Genomic DNA, 17,141 nt, shown 5'->3' on the forward strand with positions numbered 1-17,141 from the left:
GCCTTTGTATTTCTGGCTACTATTCCATATAATACGAACCGGTGTTGTCACAGAATGAGGGTTTGGCGCCACCAGGTGGCTTACGTACCACACTGGTCCGTTTCACTCGTCCGTAACTATGTTGGTGAGTTTTATGGCTGCGCCTTGTTCGACCATTTCATGGATCTGGGTAGCATATGCGACTTTCCAGTCTGGCTCTCTGCTTAGTTGCTTTTCCATCCTTAAGAAACAAGCCTGGACTGCACCTTTGTTGTTTGGGAGAGAGGCTGGATCCACCGTCCAAGGATACTTTGCATCGCAATGTGGAGCTGGTGTGTGAGCATCCCCCTTCTTGTAGGTGAGGCCTCCTTTAATGATCTCCAGCTGCCTCTCCTCTGCCAGGGTCATTTATTTTCCTCCTGATGGACAGTTTCGGCATCCTCCACATCTTGGCTCACATGCAGCTCCGATGCTGTTCCAGTGCCAGCACTCAAGGAACTCACGGTTACTGGCAGCTGTAAATTTGGTTTGAGCCACATCCTCCTGCTGCATCGGGGCTGTGTCAGTTGTTGGACTTCTGATTTCTTGATATTTGACAGCTGCTGTCCTCATGGAGCAAGTCGGGATGTGCTCCACCCACTGTCTTCCCCAATGGACCCTCCCACAAGACGAGGTCTCCGATGATTTTTACCCTCTGGGGAGTGAGTCTTCCCTCTCGGTGGCTAATGAGGCCTTTCCAGTTCTTTAAGTTTGACTTCTGGGAAGAATTTTTCAACTTCTCAGGTTCAATTACTTGATGCACTCTGGCGATTTCATCCAAGCCGTAGCAGACCATTTCATGAGCTCTTTCTGTTCCTTTAGGTGTCTTTACTCTGACTTTGAGGAGATACCTTTGTGTGTTCACCTCCATGGTCATACCACCAACCCCATGCACAACTAAAGTTATCTTCTCATGTCTTAACCTCAGTCTTTCAGCAGCCTTATGGGTAATGTAGTTTGTATTTGAAGCAAGGTCAATTAAAGTCCCAATCTTCTGCCCTGTGTTTGCAGTGACTTGCATCAACATCATGATGACAGGAAGTTCAGAGAGCCCATTTCTCTGCAGTAGCTCAGACTGGCCTGAAGCATCGAGTGTCACTGTGGTTTTGTTGGCGTTGGTGAAAGCCTTTTCTGCATCGATCTGCCATTTCAGAAAGTTCAGACAAGGTCTCCTCTTGTTCCTCCGTTAAGTTTGCTTTCACCTTTGCCGTCTTCTCCACTCTTTCTCTCTTCCCCTCTTTTGACTTCTTTTGGGCAGAGAAAATGGTGGTCTGGGGCACCACCTTCCCTTTTACAGTCTTTGTTTCTGCATAGGAAAGTGTCTCTGCAGTATCCATCTCCATCATGGCATCCGAGACATTTTCTGCATGCTCCCAGCAACACATACATTATATATATATATATATATATATATATATATATATATATATATATACAGTGTTGTGCCTGAATGCGTTCTTTGAACGATAGTTCATGAACTCGTTTGTCACAGTCTGTCACGGGATACAGGAAATGCAGGACCCAAATGCAGTAATACGGAATAAGGAATTTAATGGCAAAACTTACAAAAGGTGTCCAGAGGTTGGCAGGCAAATACAAAAACAGATACAAGCAGAATCCCAAAAACAGGAACAGGAAAAAACGCAGAACAGTGGCAAACAATCCACTGACAAGGATTAACAAGGACAGAACACACAGAAACAGATTACACGGCAGACAGAATGAAATGATCCGACAAGAGACAAAGACAGAACAGGAACTACATACACCAAGAAAAGAGGACTAACACTGGACAGGTGACACAACAGGTGAAACAAATCAGGGTTGGGCAGAACAATCAAAAAGGGCGGGAAACTAACAAAGACAGGAAGAAAGCTAGACAAGACAAGGGAGACAAGACAGACTACAAAATAAAACAGGAAACAGAACATAACAGAAAAACAAGACTACCAAAATAAGACCAAACAAACACCAGAACCCTGACATCGTTCATATGTTGGGCGAACGTGAACTGAACATATTGTAGCCTATTACTGCCTGATGAACGTTACTGTGAACCCGTTCATTCTGATGTCTGTGAACGGCACGCTCTCTCAGTTTAACTTCGTTCAATAGGGTGCCAGATTTCTATAGAGCCTTCCAGGCGAAAAACTGGACAGAGATTTAGGATCTCTGTCCAGTTTCCTTTTAAGGTGCTTCAGCCGGACTAAGGCAAGCTTCTTATTGTCTGGGAGGTAAGGACGTACTTTGAAGCGAAGGGGCATCTCAAGGTGACCACACTCGTTCTGCTTAATTCTTTCTTTTACGACCTGCAGGAACTGAATATCTTCTTGCGATATGGTCTTTTCTCCTGGTCTTGTGTCTGCAAAATCGGACTCAAGCGCTCTAATAACAGCAGCCGGTGTCACAGGTGGAATCTCCCTGACTGATAAGCGATGACACAGACCAGTCACATCCTTAGATCTCACGAGCTGTGGTTCACCTCCTACGATGCTCCAACCTAGGTCAGTCCGAGTAGCATAAGGCTCATAATCACCTCCAGTGATGACCTGTCGTGGCGCCAGTGCTCTGGAGCAGTCATAGCCAAATCAGTAAACCCCCCCCACAATCCATTAGTGTGGGCATTTCGTGAGCTATGACTGAAAGGTGTTTCCACTTGTTGGCTGTATCGCAGGTGGGAATGTGCGAACGCTCAAGGGGAATGAAGTCCCTTGTATAGGCAGGAGGCAGGTCTATGAAGCTGTCTGAGGCGTACCCTCTGACTCGTAATCCACTGACTCTCTTACTTTTCACAACAAGTCTTTTCCCATCATAGTGGATAGCTTCAGCTTTACTGGTTCCATCACTGCTTGCATCTTTTCACACACCTCCTGATCAACAAATGTATGATTACTCTGAGTATCTAATAGGGCATACATCAGGGTTTCAATGTCAGGGGTGTTAAGTGATGAGATCCATACTGGAACAATCATTGATGTGATGTGGAAAAGATTTTCCACAGGTTTCACGTTAGCAAAGAAGACAGAGATTATCTGCGGTTTCTGTGGTGGGAAAATGGAGACACAAATACAGAGCCTATAGAATATCGTATGAAGGTTCACCTCTTTGGAGCATCATCATCTCCAGGCTGTGCCAATTATGGCATGAAGCATCTTGCCAGCCAGAATGAGAGAGAGCATCCTTCAGCAGCTAGCTTCATCAAAAAACATTTCTACGTAGATGATGGCTTAATAAGCCTAGAGTCTGTTGATGAGGCAATCAAGCTGGTGAAAGAAGCCCAAGCTGTGTGCGCAAAAGGAAAGTTGCACCTTCACAAGTTCCTTTCCAACAATCGAGAGGTGCTGGAGTCTATCAGTGTCACTGAACGTGCTAATGAGGTGAAGAATGTGGATCTCCGCTATGATGACCTTCCAGAACAGAGAGTCTTAGGAGTACGGTGGAATGTGGAAAAGGACGTCTTCTCCTTCAAGATCTCACTTGACGAGAAACCATCCACACGACGTGGAATTCTCTCCATTGTGGCCTCTTTGTATGATCCGTTAGGATTCCTAGCTCCGTTCATAATATCTGGAAAGAGGGTGCTGCAAGAGATGTGTCAGAAGGGCATCGGTTAGGACGACCCACTACCCAAAGAGTTGAAGTCAAGGTGGGAGAGTTGGTTAAATGACTTAGGAAACCTTGAAAACATTCAGATCCCTAGGTGTTTCACACCTGAAAACTTCGGCAAGGTTCTGAAAGTTGAGCTGCATCACTTTTCCGATGCCAGCAGTCAAGGCTATGGACAGTGCTCATACATCAGATTGGTGAGCGAAGATAATGTACACTGTGCCCTGGTTTTGGGTAAAGCGAGAGTGGCCCCTACAAATATTGTCACAATCCCAGGATTAGAGCTGACCGCAGCAGTGATCTCAGCTGCTGTGAGCAGTATGCTGAAGGAGGAGCTGGAGCTCAGGGTTGACAGAGAGTATTTTTGGACAGATTCCCAAGTAGTTCTTGGGTATATCAACAATGAAGCTCTAAGGTTTCATGTCTTTGTTGCAAATCGTGTCCAGAGAATAAGGGAAACCACAAACCCAGGACAGTGGTACTACGTCGACACAGTGGAGAACCCTGCTGATCACGCCTCGAGAGGCCTCAAGGTAGCAGAGCTGATCAACTCGAATTGGTTCATGGGGCCCAAGTTCCTATGGGAGAGAGAAGTAGTTACAAACCAAGGGTCTTCAGAGCTGCTGGTAGGCTGCAAGGCAAGTTGAGTTTCAAGAGCGACTGTCACGTTTCTCAAAATGGACCACAGTGGTAAACGTCATTGCTCGGATTCAACGGTTAGCTAAGAGGATAAATAAGTCAACCCCCTTAAATGTGGAGGAAAGAGGGGGGGCTACACTCACTCTCATAAAGCTAGCACAACAACATGCCTTCAAAGAGGAGTTGCATATACTCAGTCAGGAATCAGGAAAGCTGCCTTGTAACCACCAACTGTATCAGCTTGACCCATTCCTCCAAGATGGTGTTATGAGAGTGGGAGGATGACTGAGGAGAGCATCTGCTCCTCTCGATCTGAGACACCCAATTATTCTTCCAAGAGATGGTGTTGTCACACGGCTCATCCTTGCACACCATCATAATAAAACACAGCACCAGGGCAGAGGACAAACCCTCAATGAACTGAGAGCAAATGGATACTGGATTGTTGGCTGTAGTAAGGCAGTAGCATAGCACATAAGGCAGTGTGTTCCCTGTAGAAGAGCTCGTGGGCCACCAGAAGAACAACGGATGTCAGATCTACCCACAGACCGCGTTGATTCTTCACCACCGTTCACCTACTGCGGCATGGACTGTTTAGGTCCGTTCTATACTAAGCAGGGTCGCAAGGAACACAAACGGTATGGTCTCCTGTTCACGTGCCTATGCTCCAGAGCAGTCCACATAGAGATGTTGGAAGACATGACGACCGATGCATTCATCAATGCCTTACGGCATTTCATAGCCATCCGTGGAGCTGTTCGACATATCAGATCAGATCAAGGATCCAACTTTGTGGGAGCAAGAAATGAATTGGAAAGAGCTCTAAACGAAGTAAACAAAGAAAGAGTAAATGCATATCTGGCAGATAAGCAGTGTGACTTCCTCATGAATGTGCCAGGCTCAAGTCATGCTGGAGGCATATGGGAACGGCAGATCAGGATGGTCAGGGGTGTGTTATGCTCAGTCATTGCACACGGTGCTGGAAGGTTGGATGATGGTTCTTTAAGGACATTCCTTTATGAAGCCATGTCCATTGTAAATAACCGCCCACTCACTGTTGACAGTATTAGTGATCCCACAAGCTTAGAGCCACTAACACCCAACCATCTGATTACCATGAAATCCTCTGTTCCTCTGCCTCCACCGGGTAAATTTGTAGAGGAAGATTTGTATGCCAGAAAGCGGTGGAGACGAGTGCAATATCTGTCGGAACAATTCTGGAACAGATGGAGAAAGGAATATCTCGCCAACATCGCTCTTAGGCAAAAGTGGCATGCTTCAAGACGCAATGTGCAAGTTGGCGATATTGTGATTGTCAAGGAAGGAGAGCTCCCTCGAAATGAATGGAAACTTGCCAGAGTTCTTGAGGTTCGTATGGATGATGACGGACTAGTTAGGAGAGTTATGCTTCAGATAGGAAAGCGGAAGTTAGGAAAAGGAGCTCTCAGCAAGCCCTCCATTGTTGAACGACCCATTCAAAAGTTAGTGGTTCTTGTAGAGAGAAGCTGAATCAAAAAAAATAAAAAATAAATTAATCATCTGCCTCTTAACTTAGTCAGTCACTCGTGTATCCCTTTCTTAGTGTAGGGAATGAAGTTTAACTTGTGTGTGGAAAATCAGTTTTCCCAATTGATATTATAACATGCAACTATGTGTGGAGATATTTAGATGTCAATTTGACTGAAGAGTTTTGTACACTGTTGATTAACCATATTGCTCAGGTTTGCAGATGTTCTTTGAGTGATCTTTAACAAAGTGCTTGGAAATTACCATTGATTCGTTTTGTAGAGTGTGTAATGTGTTAAACTTTACTTTTCTTTTGGTTATTAATTTAATCAAAGGTAATTTGGTGGGAGTGTAGCTGACGCTGGAAAGTGTATATTTGTTGCCATGACAACACCAAAAATTAATATAAGTGATCTGTACTATTGCTAGGTGTTTTCAGTTTTATATATTATTATAAAACATCCATCCATCCATCCATCTTCTTCCGCTTATCCGGTAACGGGTTGCGGGGGTAGCAGCTCCAGCAGGAGACCCCAAACTTCCCTTTCCCGAGCCACATTAACCAGCTCCGACTGGGGGATCCCGAGGCGTTCCCAGGCCAGGTTGGAGATATAATCCCTCCACCTAGTCCTGGGTCTTCCCCGAGGCCTCCTCCCAGCTGGACGTGCCTGGAACACCTCCCTAGGGAGGCGCCCAGGGGGCATCCTTACCAGATGCCTGAACCACCTCAACTGGCTCCTTTCGACGCGAAGGAGCAGCGGCTCTACTCCGAGCTCCTCACGGATGACTGAGCTTCTCACCCTATCTCTAAGGGAGACGCCAGCCACCCTCCTGAGGAAACCCATTTCGGCCGCTTGTACCCTGGATCTCGTTCTTTCGGTCATGACCCAGCCTTCATGACCATAGGTGAGGGTAGGAATGAAAACTGACCGGTAGATTGAGAGCTTTGCCGTCTGGCTCAGCTCTCTTTTCGTCACAACGGTGCGATAAATTGAGTGTAATACCGCACCCGCTGCGCCGATTCTCCGACCAATCTCCCGCTCCATTGTCCCCTCACTCACGAACAAGACTCCAAGGTACTTCAACTCCTTCACTTGGGGTAAATCATTCCCTACCTGGAGAAGGCACTCCATTGGTTTCCTGCTGAGAACCATGGCCTCAGATTTAGAGGTGCTGATCCTCATCCCAGCCGCTTCACACTCGGCTGCGAACCAATCCAGTGAGTGCTGAAGGTCACAGGCCGACGATGCCATCAGGACCACATCATCCGCAAAAAGTAGCGATGAGATCCCCAGCTCACCAAACTGCAATCCCTCTACAAACAGGATTGGTGACAAAGCGCAGCCCTGGCGGAGGCCAACTCTCACCTGAAACGAGTCCAACTTACTGCCGAGAACCCGGACACAGCTCTCGCTTTGGTCGTACAGAGATTGGATGGCCCTGAGAAGGGACCCCCTCACCCCATACTCCTGCAGCACCTCCCACAGTATCTCCCGGGGGACCCGGTCATACGCCTTCTCCAGATCCACAAAGCACATGTAAACCGGTTGGGCATACTCCCAGGCTCCCTCCAGGATCCTTGCGAGAGTAAAGATCTGATCCGTTGTTCCACGACCAGGACGGAATCCGCATTGTTCCTCTTCAACCTGAGGTTCGACTATCGACCGAACCCTCCTTTCCAGCACCTTGGAGTAGACTTTACCTGGGAGGCTGAGAAGTGTGATACCCCTGTAATTGGCACACACCCTCTGGTCCCCCTTTTTGAAAAGGGGAACCACCACCCCGGTCTGCCACTCCTTAGGCACCGTCCCCGACTTCCACGCAATGTTGAAGAGGCATGTCAACCAAGACAACCCCTCCACAACCAGAGCTTTAAGCATTTCTGGACGGATCTCATCAATCCCTGGGGCTTTGCCACTGTGGAGTTGTTTAACTACCTCAGCAACTTCCACCAGGGAAATTGACGACAATTCCCCATCATCCTCCAGCTCTGCCTCTACCATAGAGGGCGTATTAGTCGGATTTAGGAGTTCTTCAAAGTGCTCCTTCCACCGCCCTATTACCTCCTCAGTTGAGGTCAACAGCGTCCCATCCTTACTGTACACAGCTTGGATGGTTCCCCGCTTCCCCCTCCTGAGGTGGCGAACGGTTTTCCAGAAACACCTTGGTGCCGACCAAAAGTCCTTCTCCATGTCTTCTCCGAACTTTTCCCACACCCGCTGCTTTCCCTCGTTCACGGCAGAGGCTGCAGCCCTTCGGGCCCTTCGGTACCTTGCAACTACCTCCAGAGTCCTCTGGGATAACATATCCCGGAAAGACTCCTTCTTCAGTCGGACGGCTTCCCTGACCACCGGTGTCCACCACGGTGTTCGTGGGTTACCGCCCCTTGAGGCACCTAAGACCACAGCTCCCCGCCGCAGCTTCAGCAATGGAAACTTTGAACATTGTCCACTTGAGTTCAATGCCCCCAGCCTCCACAGGGATGCACGAAAAGCTCCGCCGGAGGTGTGAGTTGAAAGTCTGTCGGACAGGGGCCTCCTCCAGACGTTCCCAATTTACCCGCACTACTTGTTTGGGCTTACCAGGTCTGTCCAGAGTCTTCCCACACCCTCTGACCCAACTCACCACCAGATGGTGATCAGTTGACAGCTCTGCCCCTCTCTTCACCCGAGTGTCCAAAACATACGGCCTCAGATCAGATGAAACGATTATAAAATCGATCATTGACCTTTGGCCTAGGGTGCTCTGGTACCAAGTACACTTATGAGCATCCCTATGTTCGAACATGGTGTTCGTTATAGACAATCCATGACTAGCACAGAAGTCCAACAACAAACAACCACTCTGGTTTAGATCAGGGAGGCCGTTCCTCCCAATCACGCCTCTCCATGTGTCTCCATCATTTCCCACGTGCGCGTTGAAGTCCCCCAGCAGAACTATGGAGTCCCCCACTGGAGTCCCATACAGGACTCCATTCAAGGTCTCCAAGAAGGCCGAATACTCCGAGCTCTTGTTTGGTGCATACGCACAAACAACAGTCAGAGTTTTCCCCCCCACAACCCGCAGGCGTAGGGAGGCAACCCTCTCGTCCACCGGGGTAAACTCCAACGTAGCGGCGCTCAGCCGGGGGCTTGTGAGTATCCCCACACCCGCCCGGCGCCTCACACCCTGGGCAACTCCGGAGAAGAAAAGAGTCCAACCCCTATCCAGGAGTATGGTTCCAGAACCGAGACTGTGCGTAGAGGTAAGCCCCACCAGATCCAACTGGTAGCGCTCCACCTCCCGCACAAGTTCCGGCTCCTTCCCCCACAGAGAGGTGACGTTCCACGTCCCCAGAGTCAGCGTCTGCCGCCCGGGTCTGGTCCGTCGAGGCCCCTGACCTTCACTGCCACCCATGTGGCAGCGCACCCGACCCCAGCGGTTCCTCCCACAGGTGGTGGGCCCATGGGTTGGAGAGAGAGGTGTCACGTAGCTTTTTCGGGCTGTGCCCGGCCGGGCTCCGTGGCAAACCCGGCCACCAGGCGCTCGCTGACGGGCCCTCCATCTGGGCCTGGCTCCAGACGGGGGCCCCGGGCTTCCTCCGGGCAGGGTCACTCCATCTCTACCTCGTTTTTTCATAGGGTTTTTGAACCATTCTTTGTCTGGCCCCTCCCCTGAGACCATTTTGCCTTGGGAGACCCTACCAGGAGCACAAAGCTCCAGACAACACAGCCCTCAGGTTCATAGGGACACACAAACCTCTCCACCACGATAAGGTGATGGTTCCAGGAGAGGCTTATAAAACATTGTTCACTGAATTTTGAGTTCTTTATGAGTTAAACTGAGTTGTATTTTGTCTTTTGGTATATTCAGTACAAACGACCTTTATTTTGGTAAGCTACAAGATTCAGGGCCGGATGTATTGGTGAGAAGCGCGAACGGAGGAGAAAAACTGGCGACAGTGAATAGCGAACTGTTAAGCTCCTGTTTTGTTTTATTCTACTGCTGGTCTACCAGGCGAACACGTTTTCACGGTGTTCCATCATACTTCTATAAGGAATAAAGGTGAATATGGACATCAGTATGAAGTGTGGACTCCTTCATGACCAGGGTAGTTACACTGTTCAAAATCGTCACGGCTTGTAATGTCACAAGCCGAAACAAGCAGGCTAACCGCAACCATTAGCTCGTAGCGTTAGCATTAGCATGCTAACGCTAACCATTAGCTCGTAGCGTTAGCATTAGCATGCTAACGCTAATGCTAACGCTAGCATGCTACCTCGTTCTCAATAGCAAAGCACTGCTACAACACACACAAGTTCACCATAATCTACAAAAGAACTACTTACATGTGCGCCCTCATTTAGAAGTCTCCCAGCTAATCCTGCCTTGTAACTGACCAAAGTTGTAGAAACAGCCTTTCTTTTACTGTCTATGGAGCTAGCTAGCTGACATGATCTACATCTGAGCTACTGCACATGTGCGAGTGCAATCAAAGATAGTACAGAAGAAGAAGAAGAAAAGAGGTCTCACTCTGTAGCTAAAACAGAGACCAGGTGAAAAGAGGATCTGCAGCAGTGAGAGAGAGCGGTGCAGTACAACAACAATAAGGTGTTTTTAGAGAATTAAATCATGTAAACCTATTCTGGTACAACCTTAAAATACAATTATGAACCTGAAAATGAGCATAATATGGCTGCTTTAAAACTGATAAAATAATTGCTGTCTGTGGTTCTATATGGGCTGTGGCAATAATTTTGAAAAATAATAGCTTGCGGCAACATATGGGAAAAAAGAACTATGAACTAGTTAGGGGTCCAAGCCCGAGCCTGCAAGAACCGGCGGTAGCAAGAGCTACGCCGTTCATACAGCAGGGCTGTGGAACCCTATTGTTTTTCTACTGATTAATCTTCGTCATTATTCTTCTCCGCCCAACACTCTGACTACAGCCTAAACCGTACATGGTGGGGGGTTGCCATTTTCAGGAAGGCGCAATAATTGACCCACTTCCACCACTAGGTCTCGCTATAGCAGAAAAAAACGCGTTTGGCCCTATAATTCCCACACCGTACACCGGACATTTAAAAACCATATATCCACGTGTACCCTGGATCCAACTGAATCACGTGATATAGGCCCCGCCCATTTCCTCCTAAACTTTTATGCGTAAAAAAATCGAGATTTATCAAAAACCTACTTTTTCGAACTCCTCCTAGACCGTGTGACCGATCTGCACGAAACTTGGCAGGTAGCATCTCCAGATGGGCCGGACAAAACGTTAATAGAAATTATTTTGATAGGATAAAAATTGCGCATATTACGCACGAACAAATTTGTGTAGCTAACTATTAAAACACCAACTTTGCCATATCTCAGCCAAAATAAATGCTATCAACGCCAAACTTTAGATTCTTGTTTGTCGTGACCCTCTGGAGGTGCCCCACCCGTTTTACGAAAATTGGTCACTAGGGGGCGCTACAAGTACAAAAAGTTTATATCTCATGAATTGCTCATCCGATTTTTACAAAATTTGTTGGGTACCATCTAGGGACACTCCTGAGGCCATGTCTAGAGTGGGGTACTGAGGGGTCAAAGTGGGCGTGGCCTATGGGACCCACGTCTACATTTACTACTTACACTAACGTGAACAACTTTAAATTTACAGGGTAGATAGACAATGGGTCATGGACCACACCTACCAAAAATTACACATGTGGACCACTAGGTGGCGCTATAATGTTTTTTTGCCTTTAACTCCCACATTACACTTCTCACATTAGAAATCCTTACATCTAAGTGTTCCTTGAATCAAGCTGAATCACATGATATAGGCCACGCCCATTTCCGCTTAAGTTTTTTTCCGCAATGCGCAAAACCAACTTTTTCGAACTCGTCCTAGGCCGTGTGACGGATCAGCTCGAAACCTGGTAAGTAGCATCTCCAGATAGACCTTGTCGGTACACGATCCGTTCTGCCTGCACGATCCGTTCTGCACATGCGCAAAATGTTCGCGCATCTGTTCCACGCTTCCGGTCGACAGGCAAGCTAACGTTAGTTTAGCTAACGGCTCATTCGGCTAACCGCTAGCTGATTGTAGCGGTCTGCCGTTAGCCTCCACAGGCAAGCTAACGTTAGTTTGGCTAACAGATAATTCGGCTAACTGCTAGCTGAGACAGCATGTAATAACTTTAAAAGACCCTCAAAATAAAACTTGAAAATAAACGTTGACATATATAACAAACACCTAACATATATAACATATAACAGCTGTTACGTCAGTTCTACTTTACTTGTGCTCATTTAAAATACAATCACTCAATACTTGTCTTTATTGTTATTACTGTGAAGTCTTAATTTAGCTGTAGCTGCTTTTCCCATTAAGTTTGAGTTAACGTTATTTTAGACTGAATCTAGCTGTCAACTAGCGGTTAGCCGAATTAGCTGTTAGCTAAACTAACGTTAGCTTCCCGGTGGAGGCTAGCCATAGGCTAGCGTGGAACAGATCGTGCAGGTCGTATCCTCGGTAAAACAGTATTGTCTTGCGCATGTGCAGAACGGATCGTGCAGGCAGAACGGATCGTGTACCGACAGACCTGACCAAAAGTTACTCAAGGAATTTTGCTACGTTAAAGTATGCGCATTTGACGACCAAACAAATTTTCATAGCTAGCTACCACACACGTATCATATCATATCTCGGCCAAATTAAACGTTATCAGCAAAGAACTTAATCATTGTTCAACATCCCACTACGATGCTGTGTACCAAATTTGGCGAAGATCGGCCTTTAGGGGGCGCTATAAGCAACGTTTATTTGTTTTGGCCAATAACTCAATGCATTTAAATGGGAAAATTGCAATTGCAATATCTCTGTCACAGTAAAAGCAATCAACACGAAACTTGTGGTGCTAGTTCAGCATGCTGCTCTGAGGCTCTGTACCAAATTTGGCGAAGATCGGCCATTAGAGGGCGCTATAATCGACGTAGACGGGTTTTGGCCCTTTTACTCAATGTTAATGACATATTTGCAATGGAAATGTACCACAGACCTTGCAGCTCACACTTCTCAATATTTACTGATGTTTGCCTCCTACGTTATGTTTTGGTTTTCGCTTTTGCGTGCTCCTCTGGTTTTTTACAATAAACAAACTTCTTAAACCACCTGACAAAGTTTCCACAACCTTCACAGTGGACAAATGCAACTCTTATCTCTCACTTTTTCAATCCAAAATCAACACCATTCATATGCGCCGATGAAAATACTGAGCACCCACGTGTGCCAGACTGCCAGTAGGCTACATTCATTTATAATTAAGCACTGCAGTTGGTGCTAAGTGGAGCATCTGTCATAGTGTGATTGGTTATGTCGGTGGCATTGATTCTTAAATTCCCACGAAGCTGATCACGGTTACGTGTCAGTTGAACTTTTCATCTCCGATCCTATCCGTATATCATTGTTGTAGTCTGTATGTGCGTGGAGGTGAACTGTTGACCGCTACGTTTGCAACGGTGACATACCGCAGACGTCGCGGCTCACGCCTCTGGATGTTTACCGACGTTTGCCTCCCCACCCATATATACATACATATATATATGTATATATATATATATATATACATATATATGTATGATATATATATATATGTATGTATATATGTATATATATATATATATATATATATGTGTATATGTATATATATGTATATATATATATATATATATATATATATATATATATAGTTTTTATAAATTAGAAACTTTGTTGTCTGACCAACAGATTGTTCTGTTTTTTTATTTATTTTATGAACAAAGACTTCCTGAAAAAGCTAAAATACTGAGTGTGTTTCTGTCTGCAGGGATTCCCCAAATGGCAATAGGCACCTACATTGATTCAGCCTGTCCTGAAACTGAAAAGGATCTGAAGAATGTGTACAAGAGCCAGAACCTGAAGAAAAAGGTGAGTTTCTGTCTTTCTGAGTCCATACAGAAATATAACCTGACCTGATTTAAAGCTATAGTGCGTATTTTTTGTCGCCCCCTGAGTAATTCTGAGTAATGACACCAATTCTGTGGCGCATCCACATGATACAAGCCTTCCGTGATCGCGCACCACCCCCCACCCCCCCCTTCTTCTAAACATTTGCTAGTAACCATGGAGACACGGAGGATTCAAAAACATGACGGACTCTTCAGAAGAGCTCATTATCTTCACTCGATTTTCTGCAGGAAAGTCACCGGACGCCACAATCTTCTGAACATAGTCATACTGAGAAACACAGAGAGTTGTGTGGAGCTGAATAGGGCCCGAGCTCAGACGGTGGCCAAGGCCCTATTGAAACTGAATAGGATAGAAACCTCTTTTTTTTTTCGGCCAATTAATCGCCTTTTTGGGGTCCTTATCATACTCACAAACTCACCAAACTTTGCATCAGGCCTTGTGAACAATTTGATATTTTAAGGGTTTTGTAGATAGGTGTGAAAAAATGCCTCGCTAGCGCCCCCTACAACACTTGGGGAAGAAAAACAAATAAACAACAACAACAAACAAGCAGTTATGACGGGGCCCAAGCCACTCACGGCAGTCGCCCCCGACGCCCCGGGGAGCGCGCAAAAGCGGAACCCGAAGTCGGGCGGCGGGGAGGCAAACGTCGCTAAATATCGAGAGCCGTGAGCAGCGACGCCTGCGGTACATCGCGTTGGAAACGTAGCGGTCAACAGTTCACCTCCACGCTTATACGGACTACCTTTAAGAATTCTCTACAACAAACAAACTTCTTAACCCCCCTGACAGCGGGAGACAGCAGAGAGAAATGAGAGAGTGACCGAGAGGGTGGAGGGGGGAGGCAGGTGTGGTGGTTGAAGGAGCGGGGGAGGTGGTCACGTTGTTGCAAATGGCGTCATAGGCGCCGATTTATGTTTTCCTCCGTGGGTGCTTCGTGGGAAATTAAGAATCAATGACACCAACATAACCAATCACACTATGACAGACGCTCCACTTAGCACCAACGGCAATGTTTAATTGGGCTTGGGGGCGTGACGTCACGACTCTAGCGCCGCGGTGGCTGATGGGAAAAATCACCATTTTGTGAGGCCACTCGCAGAGAGAGAGAGAGACAGAGAGAGAGACAGAGAGAGACAGAGAGAGAGAGAGACAGAGAGAGACAGAGACAGAGAGAGAGACAGAGAGAGAGAGAGAGAGAGACAGAGAGATAGAGAGCGACAGAGACAGAGAGACAGAGAGAGAGAGCGACAGAGAGAGACAGAGAGAAAGACAGAGAGAGAGAGAGAGAGAGAGAGAGAGACAGAGAGAGAGAGAGCGACAGAGAGAGAGAGAGAGAGACAGAGAGAGAGAGAGAGAGAGAGAGAGAGAGAGAGAGAGAGAGAGACAGAGAGAGAGAGAGAGAGAGACAGAGAGAGAGAGAGAGAGAGACAGAGAGAGAGAGAGAGACAGAGAGAGAGAGAGAGAGAGAGAGACAGAGAGAGAGAGAGAGAGAGAGACAGAGAGAGAGAGAGAGAGACAGAGAGAGAGAGAGAGAGAGACAGAGAGAGAGAGAGACAGCGAGAGAGACAGAGACAGAGACAGAGAGAGAGAAGAACTTGTTGTGTTGTTGGATGTAATGTGCGTTCACACGATCGACGGGGCAAAAAAATAGACAACGGACTTTCTTTTTATTGTTTTCCTGCCTGGAAACAGAATGAAGGGAGTCATGTTTCCGCGGTAACTAAGCGAAGACGGATGGACGCACGGACATACTCTTCGCAGAAATCCCAAGATCATTGAAAGTGTGTTCCAGGCATTTTCATTCAGGTAAAGAAGATAAACTTCATTTAGCAAATTATTGTGTTCTCATTGTGTTCTTTTCCTGAGAGGAGTAGCTAGTCAGAGGTTCCTCTGCATTATGTAACTTGGCACTAATCTCTCGACTTTGTGACAAAGTGAGCAAGCTAAGTCAGGTTACCTAAGCAACTAGCTAGCTACTAACTACTAGCTAGCTTAAGCTAGTTCCAATAAAGCGCGCTGAATGAATGTGATCAAAACAAAGCACTCGGCTATTATTATTATCGGAATACAATATGTGACGTTATCTTGGTATTAAGACACGTTAGGTAACGTCACGTTAACCACACATTTCCTCGGATGGATGTAACGTTAACGTTAAGCTAGTTGGCAAAACAAATTAGCGTTAACGTTGCATAGACTTTTCACATTGGGTTGATTTCCTATCAGTGACATACTGTCCAAGCAATGCCTGTGACAGCTACGATGGGAGTGTGGAACCAAACATGCTTACAGACTAACATTATTTGATAGTAGGCTAACTTTATCTGTGTGCACGCGACCTATGAACTGAAACCCTATCATAAAATAATATCTCATTGTCTATTTATTAGTCTTCTTGGGAGGGAAATAAGGTGAATAAAAAACGTAATTTTACTAGCGTACCTCCATTATGTACGTTACACAGACCTCACTATTAGATGTGTTGTTGTTGAACATATACTAATGCAATTACTAAAATACAGTCAACTGCTATAGTGGTTGTGGTAGTCTACAGTTAATTTCCATCCATACATTTGAGATATCATTTAAGTTCAGTCAAACCTAAAAATACAGAATATAATATTGATACTTTTGTCTCCCCAAAGGTAAACCAGCATATGAGATGGACGAGTCTCATCCAGACTGGGCTCCAACCCTGCACCTGGGTCACTCTGAGGTCACAGCTACAGTGTCAGATCGCCATGGCCGCAGACAACATAGACATCATTTAAGAGAATCTGAGGGAGGAGGCCAAAATGAACAAAACAACATGAACGAAGATGACAGAGATGGAGTCCAAGAAGATGCTGAAGAAGAGGCAGATCAAGCAGACGCAGGAGCTGCAGAAGAAGAGCATGGGGATCATGCCGAGGCAGGAGCTGCAGAAGAAGAGCATGGGGATCATGCCGAGGCAGGAGCTGCAGAAGAAGAGCATGGGGATCATGCCGAGGCAGGAGCTGCAGAAGAAGAGGAATGTAGAGAACAGACAGAAACAGACGAACCAGCTGCTAAGAGACTAAGAGCAGAGTTCTGTGAGCAAAGCAGTGCAGAACTAACCCGTCTTTTGCAGGAAAATAGGGAGCTTAAGTCTGAGTTAAACAAATTGAAGATGGATGAAGAGTTTTTCAAAGATAATACAGAGAAGGTACGATATTATCCAGGACTTCCATGTTAAGTGATTTTGTTGTCAATGTTTACTACTGTTAAGCCCTTCCTGCCAGTTGCAAAGAAGCTGTCACAATTTCAAATGGTCTTACTGACACTCATTCGTCTAAGGCTTGATCTTCCAATCCAGCATCTTTCACACATTTTTAATGTGTCACGTAGAACCCTTTCTGCTACCTTTGCCGAC

General features: G+C 46.3%; 1 protein-coding gene across 1 annotated transcript in view; it reads left to right on the forward strand.

The window, feature by feature from the left end:
• Positions 1-17,141, forward strand: part of LOC116041915 (interferon-induced protein 44-like) — a 47,745-nt gene that overhangs the window by 14,604 nt on the left and 16,000 nt on the right. Inside the window, exon 6 of the mRNA XM_036004617.1 lies at positions 13,605-13,705. Coding sequence (XP_035860510.1) covers positions 13,605-13,705 — 101 coding nt within the window. The remainder of the gene's footprint in view (positions 1-13,604; positions 13,706-17,141) is intronic.

The sequence above is a fragment of the Sander lucioperca genome, chromosome 8 (assembly GCF_008315115.2).
Source record: "Sander lucioperca isolate FBNREF2018 chromosome 8, SLUC_FBN_1.2, whole genome shotgun sequence".
NCBI classification, from domain to species: domain Eukaryota; kingdom Metazoa; phylum Chordata; class Actinopteri; order Perciformes; family Percidae; genus Sander; species Sander lucioperca.